The 23,055-nt window shown below is 50.4% G+C and overlaps 1 protein-coding gene across 1 annotated transcript in view; it reads right to left on the bottom strand.

The window, feature by feature from the left end:
- The window catches only part of SLC6A5 (solute carrier family 6 member 5), a 42,378-nt gene extending 21,067 nt beyond the window's left edge, over positions 1-21,311 (bottom strand). Inside the window, exons 1-8 of the mRNA XM_036326889.1 lie at positions 21,249-21,311; positions 20,416-20,940; positions 17,578-17,716; positions 14,946-15,077; positions 14,441-14,614; positions 8,846-8,987; positions 6,320-6,452; positions 362-496 (exon numbers count right to left, since the gene is read on the bottom strand). Of these exons, the coding sequence (XP_036182782.1) occupies positions 362-496; positions 6,320-6,452; positions 8,846-8,987; positions 14,441-14,614; positions 14,946-15,077; positions 17,578-17,716; positions 20,416-20,940; positions 21,249-21,311 (1,443 nt within the window). The remainder of the gene's footprint in view (positions 1-361; positions 497-6,319; positions 6,453-8,845; positions 8,988-14,440; positions 14,615-14,945; positions 15,078-17,577; positions 17,717-20,415; positions 20,941-21,248) is intronic.
- Positions 21,312-23,055: the final 1,744 nt, after the last annotated feature.

Genomic DNA, 23,055 nt, shown 5'->3' with positions numbered 1-23,055 from the left:
GCTATTATTTTCCAACCAGCAAAACCCCATCTCCAACGCACTATAATTAGTAACAGATAAGTAGTGTGAAGTGGCCCAAAGCTATTAAGGGGATTTCATTCTTCATTCCGGCCTCTGCTGCTACCCCAAATGTAGGACAACCATTCCCGGAATCTGAAAACCCCCAGTTGCCCACTTCTCATTAAAGATTTCCTGAGTGCGTACCATTCCCAGATTAGCAGGACCTTGTAAAGGGAACAGTGAGATGCCCTGTGGGAGGAGGTCTGACCCCTTCTGTCAAAGAGTGTCCCGGCGTGGGTCCCCTCCCCATGTGCCGTCCTCCCAGCCCCCATGTACGTCATAAATGAAACTGTAAGCCCACCGTGGCATCCGTGAGCTTCTCCCACTTAGGTGTGATGAAGTACCAGATCCCATCGCCAGCTCCGGGCAGGGTGACCCCTCGGATGAGCAGGATCACAAGCACGACATACGGGAACGTGGCCGTGAAGTACACCACCTGGAAAAGCCATGCAACAGAGGGCTGGGTGGGGCGGGCCTGCAGCGGGTGAGGAGCATCCGCAGAGGCAGGATGGGACCTGCCCCTGGACACGGGTGCCCAATGGAGAGGGCATCAGGTAGTTTCCCCAAACTCTGCTAGGGCTGGGGACACGGGAAAGGCACTGGGACCAAAGGTGATCCAGAGTGAGTCAGCCCCCACAGAGTATGGCTATGGGAGACCTCACCCCACCCAGCAGCTGAATGGACAGCTGCCTCCCTAACACCTACCCTACCCTCTGCTTGAGGCCCCAGATTCCACCATTAGAGATTAATCCTTTTAGCTTAAGCTTCCCATCCTTGTTCTTAGACGCCCTATCAGGTGAAAGACCCTGATCTGACGATCTGACACATGTACTTCAAATGGAATAGCATCCCTGGCGATGCTATTCTGAGGAGCCATGAGAGCCTGGACAAGCTATTGAGCCTCCTGAATCTCTGTTTCTGCCTCTGTAATAGGGACAAGGGCATCTTTTTAAAAAAATAAGTAATTGTGAGGACCAAATGAACCTCTAGCATAGTGTCTGATTTATAATAGATGGTCATTAAATACAACTAAGTTCAATGAGCATTTACTAAGGGCCTACATGAGCCGGGCACTATGCCAGACATTAGATGCATGAGGATCCAGGGACTCATGACCTGGAAGACTCAGAGACAGCGTCTGCATAATGGGCTAAACCATACGCCCAAGACATGGTGATGTTCGGGGAGGGCACGGTGCTCAACCTGGGAGTTTACTAAAAGGTTCATGGAGATGATGCAGGAGCTGGATTGGAGAGGCCAGTGAGGCGAGGAGAGGGGGGAAGGCAAAGGAAGTGAGTGGGCAAGCAGATGTTTGAGGGCAAAGCTCTAATCACTGTTAGGACAAAATAAAAGGTTGAGGCTAAGAGTGATGAAGAACTCCTATGTTCTTGCTTCCCATGCCCCTCCAAGGACCATGTGATCACTCCACCTTACAGGAGGCCTTGAATAGCAGCTGAAGGATGTTCCCAGATTCTGGAGGAGAGGGAGGGGCCAGAGTCAAGAAGCATTTGAGGAGTGATATGAGCAGAACGTGGGGGCTGTGGTTGGATAGGGATGGGGATGCGTGGGAGGTGCTTTCCTTCCTTAACTGTCAATCAAACCTGGGGATAGAGGAAGGGCCTGGGATCAGGACTTGGGATCAGACTAGAGAAGAGCAGGTGGTGAGACAGGTTCTGCAGTCCCACGGGCCTAAGTTCAAATCCCATCTCCCTGACTTATGAGCTGGGCCGCCTGGAGAAGTGACTTAACCTCTCTGAGTCTCGGTTTCCACACCTGCAAGTGGTGGTAACAGCAGCATATTCCTCACTGGGGCTGTTGGAAGAGTACAATGGGACAATCCATTCCAAGTGGCACAGGCCTGGGGGCCCTGGAAATAGAAGTGCCACTTGGTCTTGCCTGGGTCTCACCAGTCTTGATAACACTGACAACCTTCAGCTCACAGGCCAGTTGCAACCCAAACATGCATTAAAAAACACCATGTTTTTAATGCATTAAAAACATGCATTAAAAAACAGGATGAGGTTAAGCTCCCATCCTGGCCCATCAAACCCTCTCTGAACCATGGGATGGGCATGTACAACCGCTGAGTGAGCACTGTTGGCTCAGAGCCACTCCAGTCTCACCTGCACCTTCCATCCTGGGCATCTGCCTTGGGAGGGAGACATAGACCCCACCATGCACTGGCTGCACAGGCTCTCGGCCTGGCGAGGGGGCTCCAGGGTGGCAGGGACTGGAAGACACTGGAATCTCAGGGATGAGGACTGATTTGGGAACTTGCAGGGAATGGGTTGCGGGGGGTGAGATTAAGACATAACTCTTGGGATCATTTCATTAAGCATGTGGGGTAAACACAACAAAGACCCCTACCCTCAAATAGCTTACATTCCAGATGGGGAGACTGGCAACCAGTAGTAATCATAACATCATTCGTGGCATGTTAGAAGGTGATGTGTGGAAAAGGGAAAAGTAGAGCAAAGCAAAGGGGGTGGGACACGCAGGGGAGGCCTCATTGAAAAGCCCATATTTGAAGGACATGAGAGTGAGACACTGGCATCTGGGAGAACACTGGAGCCTGGAACAGTTGGAGAGGCCCTAAGAAGGGCTGCACCTGACCCAGGAACAGCCAGGAGGCCAGAGTGGCTGGGGCAGAGCGCAGCAGGAGAGGCAAGCAGAGGGCAGAGGACGGGGGTGCGGGGGGGGGGGGGGGCAGATCCTGCAGAGCTTTTACTCAGTGGAGAATGGGAGCTGCAGTAGGAATTGGGGCAGAAGAGTGAGGTGTTCTAACACTTGAACCACACCCAGTGGCTAGGTGGGAATACACTGCTGACACCAGGGCAGAAGCAGGGGCCACTGTTGGAGGCCATGGCTGCAATCCAGGCAGGGGAGGGTGACGGTTCCAGCCAGGGTGCTTCGCAGGAGCTAGGAGAAATACTTTGCAGGACGAGCCAACAGGATTTTTTGACCCATTTACTAATAATGTGGAATGAGGGGTGGGAAGGAGGGAGGCAAGGATGATCCCAAAATTTTTGGCCTCAGCAACTGAAAGGGTGGTGTTGCCATTAGCAGAAATGAGGCAGGATGCAGGTTAAGGAAAATGAGTTGTTTCTTCCTCCAAACCCAGTTACTCATCAAGGCCAACCTCTTTCGTTCTGGCTAGACCGGGAATGGGCTGGTCTCCTTTCTCTGCACAGCTACCTCTCCTAGCAGGGGCCTCTTCCCTCCCTCCCCTCTATTCCCACCCCACCCTTCACAGAAGTCACCCCTCCATCCTGCCTAGAAGCTCAGGGGTTGCTAGGGGCTTGGGGGAGGCAGGCCTCCCTCCTATTCCTGCCAAACTGCTTCTCTCCTTCCTCTTAAGGAAGCCCTTCTACACAGAAGTTGTTATGAAACCAAAGGCATCTGACATCTCAGGGGAAGGCTGCCTGCCCCAGGCTGCCCGGGCTGTTCCCCCAGCTGTCAGATGGGGCTGGGAGAGGAGATGCTACAGGGTGGGGCAGGGCCCTGACCAGACTGACCGCCCCACCCCACCAAGACAGCAGGGGTCACCTCCTGACCACATGGGCTGGTGGGGAGTGAGGATGGAGGAGGCAAAGGAGAGGACATGACCCAGACAGCAGGTGGCAGGAAGAAAACCCCAAGGCTGGTACCGGTCTAACCGGCAGAGACAACGCTTCCCATTTCACTACTGGAGACTGTACAAACATGACCCCCTCTGTGGACTGGCTATTAGTAGTCCCATTTTGCTCAAGAGGAAACTGAGGCTCAGGTTCTGTCTCAAAAGGGGTTAAATATCTCACTCAAGGTCTCCCAGCTGGAGCCAAGATATAAACTTAAAGCTTTCTAACTCCTATGTTATTCTTTCCCATTAAGGCCCCTCCATGGACCACAAGATCAGAAATGTCTGAGGCAGGGCGAGGGTTAGGAAGAAGCAAGGTGAGTGAGGCACTGACAATTCTTGGGGGAAAGGGAGTGTGGGGGGGTGCAGGAAGAGATTGGACAAAAATCTTACACCTATGGATGAGGACAGTGGCGGGGGGTAAGGGCATGGGGTGGGGTGGGAACCAGGTGGAGGGGAGCTATGGGGGGAAAAAAGAGGAACATCTGTAATAATCTGAACAATAAAGATTTATTAATTTTTTTTAAAAAAGGAAGAAGCAAGGTGAGTGAGGCGCTGAGAGTCGAAAATTTAAGGAGGCACCCACTCTCAGGGTCCAACTGGCACCTGCAGGAACCTGAGAGTGAGAGCCGCCTTAAATTTCACACCCTAAGCACTTGCTTGCCTCACCCAGTTCTGGGCCCATGGTGTGTGGGAGGATGCACTCACTCTGTGGATCGTGATCTTGCTGAACTAAAAGGGCCCACAGTTTGGCTTATAAATCCTGGGCACGCTTAAGTGTGAGTCAGGTGTGCGAGGGGGCTTTGTGCCCATTGGTCCCCTGTGCCAGGGCAGCTTCAGGATGCACCTGTTTCAGAAAGTACTGTCAGAGGAATTAAACTTGAACAGTAATGAATTACACTTGGCAGGAGTGGCAATGACTGGCTGGTCTGAGCCTGCTGGCCCGACACCTAACATCTGGCCGCAGCCTCCTCACTGAGGAGCCCTGAACAGGTGGTCAGGTGAGGCCCCACCAGCCTGGGCTAACTAATTAGTTAGCTCCTGAGGAGAAGGAGACATCGCTGCTTAGAGATGGCAGTGTTCATGGAATTTCAGTCACAAAGGAGCTTGGGCTGCATTTGACCTTCAGGCTGCCTGTTGGTCACCCCTGCCTCTGGAATTCTAGCTGCTCAAAAGGGAGTGTGAGCTCTGGCTCAGCGGTGGCCCAGGTGGTTGAGCTGTGTCCCATGCACCAAAAAGTCACTGGTTAGATTAACAGACAGGGCACATGCCCAGGTTGCAAGCTCGATCCCCAGTAGGGGGTGGGCATGCAGGACACAGCCAATCAATGTTTCTCTCTCATCCACGTTTCTTTTTTCTTTCTCTCTCTCTCTCTCTCTCTCTCTCTCTCTCTCTCTCTCTCTCTCTCTCCCTCTCCCTCTCCCTCTCCCTCTCCCTCTCCCTCTCCCTCTCCCTCTCCCTCTCCCTCTCCCTCTCCCTCTCCCTCTCCCTCTCCCTTCCTCTATCTCTAAAATCAATACAAATATATTTTTAAAAAATAAAAGGAAGAGTGAGATCTCATAGGAAGCAATGAGCCAGTCTTGTCTCCAGGGCACTGAGCAAGAGGAGCTGAGCTTATTTCCCTGCAGGAGGAGGACATTGCTGCTTAGAAATGGCAGTGGAATTTGAGTCACAAAGGAGCCCGGGGTAATAAGAGGCCTCAGCCACCATTCACCCAGGCTTCCAAACCAGGCTCCATGATTAACGTCTGCACGCTCCAGGGCAGTGTCATCATTTTTGGTGGTATTCCTCATTTTAAGAAAACTAATCATCAATTCCTAGTTGGCAACCTATCTCAATGAAGCAGATCTTAAAGAAAAATCTGCTCAAAAAGCCCATACAATCTACCACCAAGGGCTACATTCTAAATTGAGGGAGGCAGTGGCTATAATGCCGTCCTAAACCATCACAAAGAACAGTGTGACCCTCCTGCCGTACCCAGCGTGGCCTGAGGGTCCAGACTCCTTGTCTTCATGCCCTGAGCTTGGGGTGGGAATCCCATCACCTCCAAAGGGCCAGCCGAGCTACGGCTCAGCAAGTCACCAAGTATTTGCTCAACCCAGATCCCACTGCGGGACTGTCAGTGTTGGTGCTGGGGGCACATGGGGCACATGGGTTGGGGGTTGGAAGAAAGGCATGAAAGGCTGAGAGTGCGGTGGTCGGGGTTGAGAAGAAGGGATCGCTTCACAATTTTTATCTTTTTCCAGCATCGTGGTAGCAGCAGTCACAGCCTGGCAGCCAGACCAAGAGGCAAAAGGCCAGCAGCACTCATCTAGTTCAGGAGGGTGACTGAGCCATGTCAGGGAGGGCCACCCGCTGAACAGAGTGGCAGCCGACAGAAAGGAAGGAAACTAACTGTAGTGGCCCCAGGAGCTCTGTGCACATCTGTCTCATTTAAGCCGTAAAAAGCCCTGAACGTCAGGTGTTATTATCCCATTTCACAGACAGGAGTGAAGTCACTCCCGAGGCACACAGCTGCCCGGGGCCAGAATCTGAACAGCACCCACATCTCAGGACTCTCCTTCCAGTGCCCTTTAACCTGCTTGTGACACAATCACCCCTGGGTATCCCAGAGCTTTCTCATAGGTAAACCCAGTTTCTTACTTTTCCTGAAGACTTGATTCCTTTTGCCAGAGACGCATACACAATGACCCAAGCCAGGAATAGGCAGAAGGCTAGCGGCCACCTGATCTCCCCAGGATATTCAATCCCCGCAGAAATCTTCAGCACAAAGTACCTGTGAGTGGGCAAGAGAAAGGAGGGAGGGGTGAGAGTCTTCGGGATCTAATCTCCCAACAGAGTCAGCAGCTTCAAGCCAACTTGGCAACCTCACCTCCCATCAGGGACCTGACCAGATCGGGTTGTGAGGGATTGTCTGCAGAGACCAATGGGATCGACCCTATTGTTACTATGTGCTGGGGAGGCCCCGTATGGCCCCAGGCAGGCTCCATACAAGACTATGTCAGCTCCACTGTCACCATGAGATGCCCCAAGAGAAGGGCAACAAATCCCACGGCATTCAGGGGTCCCAGCAGAGCCCCCGCACGGCCTTACCAAGGGTGATGTCTTTACAGAAGGCCACATCACAAACAGAAACTCTAAACTGTCCAGAATGGCTTTGGTGTGTTCTCTGTTGTTCTACTTTTTTTATGAGAATGCATTCCAATAGTGTTTGCCTAGATTTAAATGTAAAAATCAGTCCAGGGTCTGTGTGTGCTGAAGAAGTCACCACCTGCCTGGAGATCCCACGTCCCTGGCAGTAGCTGGGAGTCTGGCCGAAGGTGAGCAAATAGCTTCTCTCCTGGGGATGGGAGGCAGCTATAGGACAGTGAGTTCTAATAAGAGTCTTACCATCCCTGTAACTCTGAAGCAATCCTGTCAGGCCTCCTGGATGAAGGGCAGGGTTGGTGGTTTTCTGTGACCTGAACAAAGGCCCGGCCAGAACCCAGATTCTATGGCACTGCAGACATGACAGCCCAGAGCTTTCTGAAGGCAGCAGCACCGCCCCCCACTTTCCCTCAGCCAGCTAGTGAGTGATCACCTGATAGTCTGTTTTGCAAAGCCTGGCCACACTTTTCTGAACAGGGGTGGCCATGCTCTGGGGTGACAGAGCCTGTTTCAGTCTCAACATCTGAGGCAATCTGTGCTCAAGAGCTTAGGGAAAGTGACCAAGGGCTGAAGTGAACTGAGCTCCCAGACCTTCCCTGAGCAATGAAAAGACCTCCCCATGTCCAAGGGTAAAGCACTTAATTCCACTGCACCTCAGCCACCTCCCTTTAAAAAGGGCTCTTGGATGAAGCTCCTAATAACATTTCCTCTTGGAAATGAAGGCTGGTCCCAGAGGACTAGTGAAAACCACAGAAAGCTGATTCACAAATATTTAACAACACACTCAACCCTGTGGATTATGTGGTCAGACCTCCTCTAACCACCAGTCAGACTCAGTTTCTCAGTGCTCAGGGTGAGTCCACACACACCCTCACTGCTCCTATATCATCTTCAAAGGGATTATTTCATCTCTCGGCCTCACTCCCCCTTCTGTCTGCAGGGACAACCATGTCCCCTCTGAGTCTGCACAGAAGAGAAATCTGACACAGAAATTGACGGCAACCAGACAACTAGTAGAGATATTAGTGCCACTTTTTATCATAACCCAGGGCCCCACTAATACTGCATTTTATTTTATTTTATTTTATTTTATTTTATTTTATTTTATTTTATTTTATTTTATTTTATTCAGTTTGCTAACATTTAAAGTGGGAGACACATAACAATTCGGATTTTACCTGCAACTTCACCTGTAACATGGAAGCTTAGCTGCACTGCCCACACTCCCACAGACAGGGATGTGAAGCCGAGCACCAGCAGCTGCCCTTGCTCTTGGCTGACATCCTCTCCAGTTGGCCGTAGTCCCCACCCTTCTCTACAATCCTGCTCATCTGTACTTCGCTCATTAGCCTGGCGAGCAGGCAAACGCCCCTGCCAAGGCCCTGAGCACACAAGTGGACAACCCCCAACTTGAGGCCTAACTAGAGAACATTCTTCATGTACCTTCTGCTGGGACGCTGCCTACACTGACCTCCCTTGCGAAATAACTCCATGAACTTGACTAAATCGTCCTGTGGGGGCCGAGGATTTTCCAGTGTCCCTGGACGTCAATCCTCAGCGTCTCTCAATACTGATGTAGGAAGTACAAAACTGGGGGAAACTGTTCTTGAAAAATGATTTTGTTTCTTTACATCCTTGACCATGACTTGGTTTCTGACGTTTTGCCTCTCTTTCCTTCTCAAATGCAGAAGAAAAAAACAACAACTAGTCAACAGAAGGTCTGCTTAGATCACAATGCGTGCAGGTTTTGCAAAGTGTTTGTCACAACATCGTGAATTATAGCGGCAGCGATTCTGTCCCCACCAGCACTCTGCCAACTCTCACCTCCAGGCCCAGAGGCACAACAATCTGCTCTCAGAAGCCAAACCGGGGACTATCTCTTCCTCAGTGATCACTTGAATAGGCAGGGAGGGTGCAGAGGGAGGCAACCCACCCCTCGGGCCCCCCACCTCCTCCTTCTGCAAGTCGAGGGTTCATGAACTCACTGGGCTTCTCTTAGAAAGTAACACAGAGCCATCTTACTTGAAGTACTCTTCACTCCCGCTGACAAACGTCTTATTGGCCTGACTGGTGAAGTTAATCATGGTCAAGTTGGGATAGGCAGTCATACAGAAGGTCGAGTTCTTGATCTGGATTTTGGGATGGTCAGTGATGACGCAGGAATCTGTAGGAGAGGACAGGATGGAAACACGGTGGCATCTATGCAGAAAATATACCCAGGGGTCTTAGCAATTGAAAACCAAAAGCCAAAAAGATTTGCCAGGTATTGAAGAGTAACTTCGGGAAAGTGTTAGCTGAACCAGCCTAGATGGAGATGAACCGCAGAATTACCTTTTATGTGTCACGGACCCCAGAGCCCTGAGTCGTACAGATAACAGTGGTTCTCCTTTATAGACGCTCTCCGTGAGGTTCATGCTGCACTGAGCACTTCATATGCAGGCATTATCTCACTTAACGCTCACAACAGCCTATGCAGTGGGTACTATTACCACTGTTTTTAAATTGAGGGAAAAGGCTCAAAGAGGTTAAGTAACTCCTGAAATCATACAGCTAATGAGGAAGAGAATTGGGACTCAAACCCAAGTCCTCAGAACTCCACAGAAAGTAAACGTTTGCAGAGATGAATTTAATTAGACATAAGCAAACCTCCTGAAGAGCTACTGCCACAGAAGGCTTCCTTATACATTCACCTTGAATCCACAGCCTGGCAGTAAGAATGACACATAGTACCTACATACGACATTGTTTCCTACACACCCACACGGGCTAGTGGAGGCGGCAACCATGCGGTGTGCTTGTGAGCCTGCAGCAGGACCTAACCCAGGGGTTCCCTGGGGATGAATTTGTTAGTGCCAAATGTCTCCTGCAAAAGCTCCTGGGGCTGAGAACCACTGCTCTTAGCGTCCTCAAAATGCCTTCTTATTCACTGTTTTGTTCTTTAGTCTAATCAAATAACAGAGAGTTCCGGGAGGACTCCGAACTGATAACTATCAAATACCGAGGAAGCATCTGTTTCCCGGCAGCAGTGACCTGAATGCAGACACTTAAAGCACCATCCACATCCCTTTTCTCTCCCTAAACACAGTATTTATCTCTTGCCCTCCTGCCCAAAAGTACATCCACCCCCTAAGACTGAAAAGGTCCCTAACATGCGGGCAAATGCCAAACTGCTTGTCTCCCAAACTGCCATTGTGAAGCACAAGCACGAAGGCAGTGGCGTGTCTGGGTCACTGCTGCCTGCAGAACCAGGTCACGCGCTCCTGCGGCACTGCAGCAGGGCTCCCGGCAGCCTCCTGCAATACCCCTTCCCGCCGTCAGATGGCAGAAGCGTGCTTCCGCGCCGTCAGGTCGGGCCTCCCGAGTCATCAGAGAGCTCTGCGGCCCAGCAACCCTGAACAAAGAGCGGCGATAATGATCATTCTAAATTGGAAGCTGTTTGAAAGGGATTCTCTTTACTCGGGCAATTATTAATAAATGGAAGCAATGAAAGGCTAGGGAGAAAAGGAGTCATTTAATTAAAGTTCTAATGAAAATTAAGCCATTCCAGAAATAGAAATGGTATTTATGTGGTTTCCGTTTTAAATGGCCCAGCTAAGCTCCTAATTTCACAGAACAGTCGCTGGTCTCACTTGGCAGGGCATGGATTATCCGTGTTCCAATACAGATACCTGGGTGGTGGAGTCCCCCTGAGGAAGAGTCTTTCTTACAGAATACTAGTACACCTTAGAGAGGATGTGTGGCAAATGGCTTCTACCCATGGACTAGGGGAGGGCTCGTCTCTGGGCCTGGTGTGGGTACCTGGTCCCAGCGTCTGGATGGTGAGGCAGGGCTCCTGGGGAGTAGGTCCCTAGCAATTCTGAGAAGGACCTGAATTAAATACCTCCCTGCCATGGTTGAAGGTCACAACGGCAGCGATTCATCCCCTTCTCTCCTGGGACTAACTGCCTGCTATCACAGGGTAGAGTGATTATAGAGTTGTGAAGGAGAGGGTGAGCTTGGGAGGTTATTTGTGGAACACTGCATCAGGGAAGGAGTGGTTCTGTTTTCTCTCTCAGAGTGGCCCTTTGGGAGAGAGCCTGAGATACCCTTTGTCTGGATTCCCGACTTGTCCATCAGAGCAGTGAGGCTCTGAAGCCGCCTGTGTCTCTGCAAGTCAGACCATCATCACCTTTCTACGTCACCCCAGGACCCCAAAGGACCAATACTACTTCCGCCTGGCCCCCGTAAGGGAACATGCACGTGTGTAGAGAACAAAGAACAGAGAGGGGATGCTCGTGCACACACACACACATTTGCTTTTTAACAAACAAATGAAAATATTTAAAAATAAGATCTGCCCAGCCTGTCTGTACGTTCCCAGAGAGAGAAATGTCCATTGTCTCTCTGTTGAGAGCTTGCATAGCTTTTCTGGTTTGTACCAGTCCACTAGGAGCTTAGCTGTGCAGTGTCTTTACTCTGCCTTTAAAGCTTCCTGGGTACTGTGAGCCAGACTGGAAACTCCACAAACCCAGAGGTACCATTCACGTGCCCGGCCTAGTCTATGTGCTCTGCTTGCTTTAAAAAAATAACAAAACACATGCATACACATACAGAACTATAAAATAAATACATGTCCATAACAGATAATGTAGAAAAGAATGGCCCCAAATTGCCAGTGAAAAGATTGTGTATCATCTTCCTATATGTCTTCTATCCATGCATATTCTCTTAAGAATAATAAAAGTACACTATAAGTCTATATCTTGTTTTTACATTTAACACAATATGGTGAGGATTTCTCCATATTTTATGAATATTCATTTTTAATGACTATAGAAAACTTCATCGTATAGATGCACTATAATTTATTGGAACCATGGAATTATCCAGTAATTACTGAATTTTTATCACATGTGTGTTTCTGATATTTTTCCAAGACTGGAAATGTGGCTGCAATGAACAATCATGTATAGTCCTTAACTGTGTCTCTGACTCAGACAAGCTTCCTTTTTATCCCAACCTCAGCCACAAATAGTTAGGGAACACCTGGGCTGAGGTCACCCTGCAGGACTGAGGGAGTAGAACCTGCTGGGACTCTTCGGGGACCCTGGCTGAGCAGATAATCAGGAGTCATGAGACCCAAACCCTATTGCTGGCTGTACCTTGTGACTCACAGCCTGACACTCCCACTCTCTGAGCCTTTGAGTCCACTTTCTCACCTGCAAAACAGAGGTCATGTTACCTGCCCCTTGGAACTCTTGGGCACTTATTAGGAATAGCAGGGCCATCATTTATGAAGCTACTTTGTAGATTGGGAAGCATTTAGCATGATAGTTAGGACCAGAGTCTTGGGAGGAGGGTACTTGGGTTCAAATCCCAGATCTACCACAGAGCTATCTCTATGACCTTGAGCTCCAGTTTTTATCACCTGTAAAGTGAAAATAATATTGCAAGCCATATGTTGGTTTATTGTTCATGTTAACACTGGTAATATGAGTAAAAGGGTTTAACATGGCTCTTGGCATGTAGTAAGTGATGCTGGGTATTATTATTAAGTGTTAAGGTGCCGCACAAATACTGGTGGATGTTGTTAGTAGAAGAGAATGGTGTTGCTGAACTACTATCCCTCCCGGGGGACAGCTGCAGGCACTGATCACTATGACCCACATGGTCCCTGAAGGAAGTCCCCAGGGAAGCTCCCACAGACCCTGAATCAAGGCAGCAGCCCTCCTCCAGCAGGCACTTCCCTGAAAAGCAACTCTTCTCCCTGGCACAATCTGGAGTGAACAAGCTGGGCTCTGGCATGATGTCGAGAGGTATTTCTCCATTCCAGGCCCCACATCCTGGGAGATGCCCTTTGCCTACCATGGCCACCATCTTCAGAGAGCCATCTGGCAGGTGGCTTTCAGTTGTGAATCTGGGGACAGCTGCCCAGTGGGGTTCTCTCTACAGCAGCTTTGCAGAGGTGACCACCAGGATGTGGGCAAACTGCACCCTAGTGCCTCCTACCCTTGGGTGTACCGGGGGAACCTTAACAATAAAGACTCCTAGGCTCCATCCCCAGATTATCTGAATCCATTGGTCTGGCATGGATACTAGTGACGGTTCAATTTGTTAGTTCCCCGGGTGAATTTTATTTATTGGTATATCCCAAACACCTGGAGTCATGCCTGGTACACAGTATGTATGCAGCTGATATGCAGCAGCTTGGGTAGAAAACCACTGCTCAAACCTAAGAATTTGTCAACATGGAGATTACATAGATGAGAACACTGAGACCCAGAGAATCTAAGAGACACTTACTCCTGCTCATACCACTAGTGAGCCCCACACCTGGGAGCTGCCACAAATCCCCATCCCCATTCCTGAGCACATCCAGGTGCACAGGGTTTGAACTATGGGCATGTGTCCCTAGTTTTAACTCTTCTCCAGTCTTACTCAAAGCCTCTGCCAGGGGAACTTGGTCAGGTAAGTATGTACGTGATCATGTGTGTGAAAATACTCCAGTGTGAATGACTGTATGTGCCTGTCTCTGGGGGGTGGGAGGGAAGGACACACCTTTCTCTCTTAAACACACCCCAAGGGTTAAATAATGTCCAAGTTCTGCCAAGGCAAAAGAGCTGATTTGGGGGCCAGCAATAAGAGCCAGTCTGTAGAGATCACAGGATTCTGCCCTCAGCACAGCCCAGCTTAAGGGAAATGACAGATCGCCTGGGGAGAAGACACCACTTGCATATGGGGCCTGTTAAAAGGACCAGAGCCTTGGAAGGTGACTGATAGAATTAGCACCTTCCATTTGTAGAGTTTCATACTTTTTTTCCCAGCTGCCATCATCATATCCTTTCATTTCTTTTCTCCTTGCAGCAATCCCATGAGGTGAGCAGGATGAAGGACATTTTGCTGTTTCTATTTTGCAAATGAGGGAAACTCAGACTCAGAGGAGAGAAGTTACGTGACACAGATACACGTGTCCTTGGGGCTGGGATGTTTTATGGACCAAGAAGCCTTGCCCACGAACCAGCCTGTGTCTCCTCACATTTACGACTCGCCCTTGACCCAACAAGCTGACACTTCTCCCAAGTCCTCATGTGCCCGTGGATTTCAGGTCTGAAACCCCAAGAAACACTCCCTTGTCTCCCAGGCAGAATTCCTCTCTTCTACTATTACATTGTGCACATTTCTACCAAGGGCTTTAGTTGAAGTGCCTGTTCTCATATGAGCAGTATTTTGTAAAGTGTAGACCCAGAATCACTTGTACCCCTCCCCCAGACTCGAGGACCTCATTGCTTTTCAAATTGTACTATGCATAGGAGTCACCTGGGGACCTCGCTAAAATGCAAATTTCCCAACCCTCCCTACCCCAAATCTAATAAATCAGACTCTGGTGAGCCTGCAAATCTGCATTTTTTTTAAAACAAACACTCCAGCTATTCCTGAGCACACAAAAATTTTATGACCCCTTTCTGGGCCGTGAGCTCCTTAAATATTAGAATTAAGTATAGTTGGTGTTGTTTTTTTAAATCTCTGTGCCCCCAGCACCTAGCATAAGGCAGGCAAACACAATATGTGCTCAATTAATCTTCATTGAATGAATGAATGAATGAGTACTTCACCTAATGTAGGTATATCCAAACTTACCTAATAAAAGTCTGGTTTTATCTTTGCAGTCTGGCGTGTTCCAAGGGTTGTTGCAGGAGCCCCAGGGCAGAACAGCCACAAAGGAGGCAAACAGGTAGAAAAGTGTGTAGCAAATAATCACGTTGTAGTATATGGCTATTAGGACGGAGATGATCAGCATTGCAATGCCACAGCCTGTGGAAGCAAAATTTCCAGGGATTTATTTCATCCCAAATCCTACGGATTTCTTACAGTGGGTCTGGGTGGGGACAGGTCTTGGTTCTCTTGTACAGAGGGATACACTAATAGTGGTGACCTGTGTGTTTACAAAGGGCATCGAGGCATTCTGCCAGGAAGGGAACGTGCCAGAAGTGGTCATGGGTCATACTTTAGTGAGACCCAGAGGTGAAGTTGATCAAATAAAGAAGGAAGGAGTGAGTTCTACTGATCACCAAAGCAGGTCTCCCTCCCTGTGGCTGGAGGGAGCAATGTGAGTCTGAGGGGGCTGAGAGGCAGGGGGACTCACCTTGCAGGGCTGGGATGGCCTTCCACACGGACACTGGCCCCTGGCTGGCAAACTGACCCAGCGACACTTCTAAGAAGAAGATGGGCAACCCAGCCAGAGCCAGCATCATCAGGTAGGGGATGAGGAAAGCACCTTGGGAAGAGAGAATGGGAGTGAGAGCCCTGGGAGGCCAAGGCTGGGCATGGGCCCACTTTCCCTTTCCTTTACAGAAGCTTTTGATGGTCCCGCTCAACCACAGGCACCCAGGGACATTGAAGACATTTCACGCTTATAAAAAACACAAGGGTTCCCTGCAAACATACTCCTTTTCTCAACCCCCACTGGATGAGCTGCTAGGATTGTGTGCTGGCTGGGTTTTAGTCTTTTTTTTTTTTTAATTTTAGTACTTCCGTGTCCCAAAATTAAGTTCTTCCTGTGTTCCACAAGCCCATGCCTTTGACTCATTGCTGGAGTCAGATTTGGTGAAATCTCATCATCTCTACAGCACCCCCACCCTCCAAGGACTTAACATTTGGGAAGCGAGACTTTGGGAGCCCTCCTTGACTTACAACCCAAGTTACCTGGTTACCTGCACACCTTCTACCAGCCAAGGGGGCCTGCTTTGACAGACAGGTGGCCAGGCACCCATTCCTCTCCCACCACCGCAGCCATTACAGACTTCTCAACTTCCCTCTCCACATAAGAAGTCCCTTCCATTCCTCAAGGTCAACTCAAATACCTCCTCCTCCAAGAAGTCTCCCTTGTCTCTCCCCCCAGGCCCTGAGCACTTGACAATATTTATGTGGGTATCTCATCTAGACTATGGCTTTCTTTCCCTTGGAAGATTCTGTGGGGGGTTTTTGAAGGCTTGGGGAATAGCCATGTTCTCTGAAAAGGTTTGGGCCAGGAAGCGCTGCAATATGGGTCAGGCCAATTCCAGGACTAGTGGTGACAGAGCCCAGAACACTGTGCCCAATGGAATTAAGCTGATCTTTCCTAGGGCACTCTTTCTGTTCACCCTCCTCCCAACTTCCTGTCTGGAGGAGAGAACTTTCCTGTCACGGGTGGGGGGTGGGGGGGGGATCACCGAGAGACTCTCCAGGCTAGGAAGGCTTGGTGGCAGGCAGCAGCACTGGGCTGCGGAGGAGTAAAATTAGGGGTCATGATGTGGTTTGTGCAATCCTCTTCTGCTCCTAGGAAGGAGGCGGTGAGCTCTCCACCCCACGCTGAGGGCTTCAGAGGCTGGGAGCCGCAGTGCGGGAAAAGTGGGGCTCTCCGGGGCCTGGCTGGGTGCGCAGCTCCACAGCAGCTCCGGAACCTGGGCATGTGCGCTGCCCCGCAGTTTGCAGATCCCAGGCTAACAAAGCCAGGGCACTTTCAATGATCAAACTGGCTTGACTGGAACTCATCCCTTTGTGATCCTGTGTACCCACTGCCCTTCCTGTCACTGAAAGCTTTATTAGAGCACCTTCCTTCCCCCAGTTCCTGCACCCTGGTCTAGGGACTCCCTGAGGAAAACAGCAGAAACCTGGAAACCCGGCTGTGGTGCCCTTATTTGGGTGGCCACACATTTTTTTAGTTTCCAGGGCACCCAGATTGCAAATGCTCTGTAATCCTCATAAGTACTTGTCAACTTGTCCTAATTTGGAATTGGGAGGAGGGGCATTAACATATTTTTCCCTTTCAATTGTCCTGTGGTGCAGTATGTGTCCATTGTCCCTTTGCACCAAATTCCACCTGGAGCTCATCCAAGAGACAAAAACAAAACAAAACAAAACAAAACCCAAAAAACAAACAAAAAAAACAGAACAAAACAAAACTTAAGCTGCCTAACCTGATGGGGTGAGAGGCAAGTTTAACAACTGTGGGAGGGAGTTCCAGGTGCAAATTCCTATTATAACAACCAGCAGGGGGGCAGCCACTGGCCCTGGGCACCTCAACATCGAGAGGGCCAGCCAGGGTCCCTCCTTCAAGGGCACAGAGAGGTTCAGCAGATCCTAGAGGCCTGGCAGCTGGTGCTTGCTCACTGGTGTCCTCACCGTTTCAGAAATGCTTGTCTTTCAAAAGCATTTCTTCCACCCAGTTAGGGCAAATGAAAGGAAACCCACTTTGACTAAAGGATTTTGCTGTGCCGCTGGTGTCCAAGGGGATGTATGTGTGGGGATACTTCTGAGAGGGTTTTCAGAGCACAGCTCCTAGCCCCTCTCTGCTCACACCTGGTTTGCCAGCAGTCAGCATTCAGCACCACTCAAGTGCCCATTCCCAAGGTCTCCCATGTAGGCTGGGATTTCCAAGTCATACTCTTAAAGCATCCTGAATTTGGTGTCCAGCACCACACAGAGTCTGGACTTCCCTGCATCAATGCCCACTTGGCTCAGGACCCATACCCCCCTCCCCACAGAACCAGGGGGGATCGAGAGCCCACCTCTTCTCCAAACTCTCTCCAGGTAAAAGCCTCTTGGATCTAGGGTGAAACAGTTACTGAAGCTCTTGCCCTCTGGCTTAGCCCTGTTGCCTCAGGGGATGGGGCTGGAGTGTGAGGAGGTTGTTCTAAGCCTCCCCTTGGGGCCCATCCTAGGGCTCTGGGTCCCTCCCCCAACCCCCAAGTGCCCACCCCACAGCGCCACAGGCGGAAAGACCGGAAAAGCCATACCTCCCCCGTTCTGGAAGGCCAGGTAGGGAAACCTCCAGACATTGCCCAGCCCCACTGCATACCCCACCATGGACAGGATGAAGTCCAGTTTGCTGGACCAGTTCCCTCGGGCCTTATTCTCATCCCCTTGCTCGTCCTCCTGGGGGCGGAAAAGCACATTGTCGGATAACAGCCCCAGGTTGGTCAGCAAGCAGGTCCCCTTCCAGCCCCCCATCCCTGCTGAGGGTCTTTCCCAGCAAGCAGGCCCCCACTTTTCAACCGAGGATGCATCAGCAAGCAGGACCCCAATTCCGAAGAGGGAATGCACCTACAAGCAAGAACCTCACCCCTCAACTCTACACTGAGACTCTTTCGGCAAGCAGGCTCCCAGCCCTGATCTGAGATCCACCTTAAACAACCCCTGAGCCCCTCTTGCCCAAATCCTGCAGTCAGGACACACCAGCAAGCAGCTTTCCCCAAACCTTGAACCAGTTGGTTGATCGCAAGCAGGTCCCTCCATCCCCAACCCCTGACCAAGAGTTTATTAGGCAAGCAGGCCCCCAATGTCATGCCCAGAGTCTCCAGCAAGCAGGTCCCTAACCAACCCACCCCTCCCCACCCCAAACCTCTCAACACACCCTTTCCTCAGCTCTTTCTCCCTCTGGAGCTTGTGCTAAGGCCAGAGAGAGAACTGCAATGCCTGAAGCCAGCCAGAGCCCCTGCCTCCCTTTCTCTGCCAAAGCCTGCAGGCAGAATCTGCCTGGTTGGTTAATTTAGGGGAGGGGATACTTTCAGCATGGGGGTAAGGGAAATGGGCAGGAGGGAGATGTGTGGGTTAAAAAGGGGGGATAATAGAGAAGTGGATATGGCAAGAGATAGGACACCTAACACCTTGAATTCTGATCTAAATATCACCATTAGCCAGCTATATAGTCCCCCAGGCCACTTGCTCTATCTGAGCCTCTGTGTTCCCATCTGTAAAATGAAGGGCTTAGAACAGCTATGCCCTGAGCACCTTCCAGCTCCAGCTTTGGGGCTCACCTCTGCAAACTCACACTAAGATGCTTTTGGGGGGGCCATACATGATTCTGGAATGTCTAACTACTAAACAGAAAAGCCACCTGAACTAAAACTCTGAAAATGTTCAGGACACCAGGCACCTCATAAAGCTTCTAGGACCCAGCCCCTGCATGGCTTTCATCTCCTCAGTCACCTTCCACCTCTATCCTAGCAACCCAGGATGTCCCACCCTGGTCCACAGGCCGAGGAGGATGAAAAAGCAGCTATCAGGAGGAGAGGAAGTGGTGGGGAGAAAGGCAGGTAGGTGTCAGAAAGGCAACAACAAAAAGATGGGCAGAGCTAAAAATAGGCAAATGCAGGGCTTGATCTACACTGAACATCTTTAGCATCCCCCTACATTCCTTCCCACATGTACTAGCCCCACCCCCACCTCCCGTTCTTCCAGAGCTGGAAGGGTGGGAGTTCCAGCGGCTTTTGCCGCAGTGCGGAGGTTAAGAAGACACGAGAAACAAAATTCTGCCTCCATCTGGGGTTACACTGGTGGGCACATGCTGTCAGAGGCAGTTAATACACACAGACGAACACTCCAGAAGTGGACCCCAAAAACAAGGACAGGGTGGAAGAGCCAAAGTGTCTGTTCGTTTCTAATTACTCTAACAGCTGAGCTGCTGCATGGGTCTGTGGATAACTTGTGTGTGTGTGTGTGTGTGTGTGTGTGTGTGTGTGTGTGTGTGTGTGTGTGAGAGAGAGAGAGAGAGAGAGAGAGAGAGAGAGAGAGAGACAGAGAGAGACAGAGACAGAGAGAGACAGAGAGAGAGAGAGAGAGAGAGAGAGAGAGAGAGAGAGTGAGAGAACACGAACGAGAACAAACACTAGAGTGACTACAAACAGAAGGGTTATATAAATCCAAAATATCATCCAGGTGGATGTTCTGGTTTAGGCACCCACCACTGCATACATGCCTATCCCTTGAGCCCAGGGAGGAGAGGAGATAGTGGAAAGGCAGGAGGGGACGAGCTGAAGCGGGTGGAATGGGACAGAGGAAAGAAGAGGAGATCAGAGGAAGGAGAGAGACTGGGGGAAACTGGAAGAAGGCGAAGCCTGTGTGGGAGAAGGGGCCACCGGGGGAATAGTTGTTTATCTTTCACCCAGGATTGGGGTTTGCTCTGTGGGGTGTTCATGCCTCTGGTTGAGCATAAAGGATCAAATGCAGAGCTGGTTCCAGGTTTGTGGAGCCCGAAGCTTATACAATTGAGGGTGGGGGGACCCATACAAAATTATGATGACAGATTTTTTTTTTTTAATTTATTTTTGGAAAACCCCTGAAACTTAACTTTCAGCAGCAGGCTCCTGTGAACCCAGCTCTCATCAAATGAGTTCTCATGTGATAAATGGTAACTCACAGTGAAAAGGCTACAAAACTTAAACGAATATTTATTTCCTCTGGGTTTTTCTTCTTTTTTTTAATTAAGAAAAGTAATTAAAGACCCAGTTATTGGCAAGTGAGGGTTGTGTCTTCGTAAGGGGGTAGGAATATATCTGCCTCAATTGCTTAATCAGGCTGCGCCCGGTTTCTGCTCCCACTGAGGCTGGGAAGGGACAGGGAGCGGCAGGTCCTAAGGTCGATCCCTCGGGCGGGGCAGGATCACTACAGCCCTTCTGCCCTGAACTGGAGACCCCAGCGCAGTGCGAGCTTCGAAGCCCCAAAGCTGCTGTCAGCACCCATTACCTGACACTGCCAACCAGTCTCCGCATCAGCACACGTGCACCCGCCACTGCCCGCTCCCCTCGCGCGCCTGGGGAGCAGGAGACTGCGCGGGCCGAGAGCGACCAGCTTACCTGGGCGGCAGTGGTCGCCACGCTGCCAGGCAGCACAGACGTGATTCCATCCGTGCCCAGCACCACGGTGCTCTGGCTCATATTCACCCAGCCCACGGCTGGGGTATTGTTCCGCTCCAGGGTGCCCTTGCCCACACTCACGTCCGCATCCTCCTCCGGGCCCCGAAGGGCCGGAATCTTACAATGCATCGCGTTGCCTGGCCCTGCGCCCCCAGAAGGGGCAGCCTGCGCGCCATGAGTCTCGCTCAAATCCCGCAGAGCCGCGGAGGGGGCCGGCGGCCTTGGTCTCGGGCAAGCCCCCAACCCCAGGCGTTCAGGCTCACAGGCTCGGGGGTCGAGGGACTGGAAAGTTTGGGCGCCGGTGGAAGCCGACCTGGGCACACTGGGCGGCGTGGCCGAGGCTGCGGGAAGGTCCTGCTCCGGGCTGGTCCTGGGCGCGCATGAACCCTCGTGGTGGCCCAGCACCACCGCCGCCTCCAGGCTGTTGGCTGGTTGTTTATTCATTTCCCTGGGAGCACCGCAATCCTGCACATACAACGTGAAATAGGTGCAAAAAAAAAAAATCAAGGCAGCTTTGAAATTAACCTGTGTCTACATATAGAGCTATGTTCACAGCTCAGGTCCAAACACAATATCTAGGGAACAAATTGAAATCTGGATTTTTCTTTCCTTTTCCAGGAAAAACTGCAGTCAGTATTTTTCAATTTGCCTGTCTGCTCAATAACCAGATGACATAAGGAAGCTAACGTTCTCCTCCCTGACGGAGTGGAACTGAGAAAAGAGGCAGAAATGGTTTTTTGGAGCGGTAAAGGGGAGGGTGAGAATAGCCCTACAGCCATGAGCTCTCCACCCTCTTCGGATTTCACATCACGGCTGTAGGGTGCCCATGTCCCCATCGCCATTGTAGAAAGATTCTTTAATTTTCCGCCCCATTTCCTTTGTCATTCAACAATGCACATTGCCTCTTTTTTTCTCCCCATAAGCGATAGACAAGCTGCGGCCACAAAGCTGATGCCCTGGCACCTGCGAGGATTTCAGGCGAAATCGTTGGTGCGAATCCCAGTGATCCAAAATCCAGCCCTGCCCGCCAGGTAGCAAAGGCAGGGATAGCAGCAACAACCCAACAACAATGATAAACCACACTTAAAACACTGGACAGTAACCACGTTTGTTATCTTACACAATCTACATTCACTCCCAGATTCCCAGATATGTAAAAGAACATGCCAAGAATACATTCACAGAAGTCTGATATCCTTCATGGACCAAAACTCATGACTAATTTTCATTTGATTTCTCCCAATTGAGGTTCAAATTTAAAAAACTACCAGCGGTGGTTTTTCCGTCCGCTTTCTTCTCATTATCTTTCAAGGTTTCCTAAACATTAGTACCAATAATTACTATTATACTGTGAGAATAACCATATTGTCTTCAGCTCATCCACACACCACTCATCAAATCTTCGTGCACAAGTGCACATAGCAGAACTCCTTAATTTGCACCAATCTAAGTACCTTGACTCCAGCAAGCATTCTTATCTCATCCTCTAGGACCCAGAGCCACTAAGGCTCCTATGGGCATCTGATTTCAGCACCGAGGACAGTGCTAAGAATCCGCAGGGTAGGTGCTAAGACTCTGCAGGGTAGGTGACCCGCCAACCTCTCAGCTCCATACCTTCAGAAACCTCTTTTGGACCTCAGGTGATGTTCACAAGTGCAAATACTACGGCTGTGACGACTGTCCTCCCTCCTTCTTCCAAAATGTACAGAACATTTCAAAAAGAAGTATTCAAAACGAATCTGCTCCTCCTAACCCCGCAGCCCCCTCTCTGAAAAGAACAACAAAAAAGCAAACACTCACCATGTCTGACACCGGCAGCAGACTGAATAGGTAGAGAGAGTGAAACCAGCTATTGACAAGACTGGGTTCGGCTCCAGCAAGAGAGGCGCTTTCTATATCTCCTTAGGAAAGGCGAGGTTTGCGTCAGTGCAAAGCAAGGTGCCCTTCGTTTGACATTTTCTTGATAATACAAGTTTGATAAATCATTACCCCCATGGATTCGAGTTTTAAAGGGACAACAGCCGTGAGTACGCTGGCCCGCTGTTGTCACTCGGGAGGGAGGGGGGCTGCGTGTTCAGCGTGACTCATGTGGGTCTGATTACTAAACCGAAGCCGGCGGCAGGAGATGACAGAAGTTTGCCTCTCCCTAATTACGGAAAACATGGGAAGGACACGTCCCACTGCACCCAAGGCGAGGCGCAGAGTGGATGGGGCTGCCGCGGTGGGCGCGAGGGAAGGAGTTAAATCACCCTCATGTTTCTGTCTTTCTCTGCTACTACATCCGTAGCTGCCTCTCCAAACCTGCAAGCAGTGGATTCCACAATATTACCCCCCAAACAATCGGGGGTCGGCTCGTAGCGCCACAGCTCTGCGATGGCTGCCGCACAGGGGTGCTGCTTGGATAAGGGTGTTGTAGCCACCTGCGTGTATGGGGACTTAGATTCTCACAGCCCTACAACCAGTGTTAGAGGGATCCTGGACTTTCGCTTAAAAATTGAGGTCTAACATTTGCATTCCTATTTTATCTCTATTGACACAACAGAAATTCCTGGGTAAAATTACGATTGCTCTCAGTGTATT

Source organism: Myotis myotis, unplaced genomic scaffold, assembly GCF_014108235.1.
Source record: "Myotis myotis isolate mMyoMyo1 unplaced genomic scaffold, mMyoMyo1.p scaffold_m19_p_10, whole genome shotgun sequence".
In the NCBI taxonomy this organism is placed as follows: Eukaryota; Metazoa; Chordata; class Mammalia; order Chiroptera; family Vespertilionidae; genus Myotis; species Myotis myotis.
This window is presented reverse-complemented; position numbering and strand designations above follow the sequence as displayed.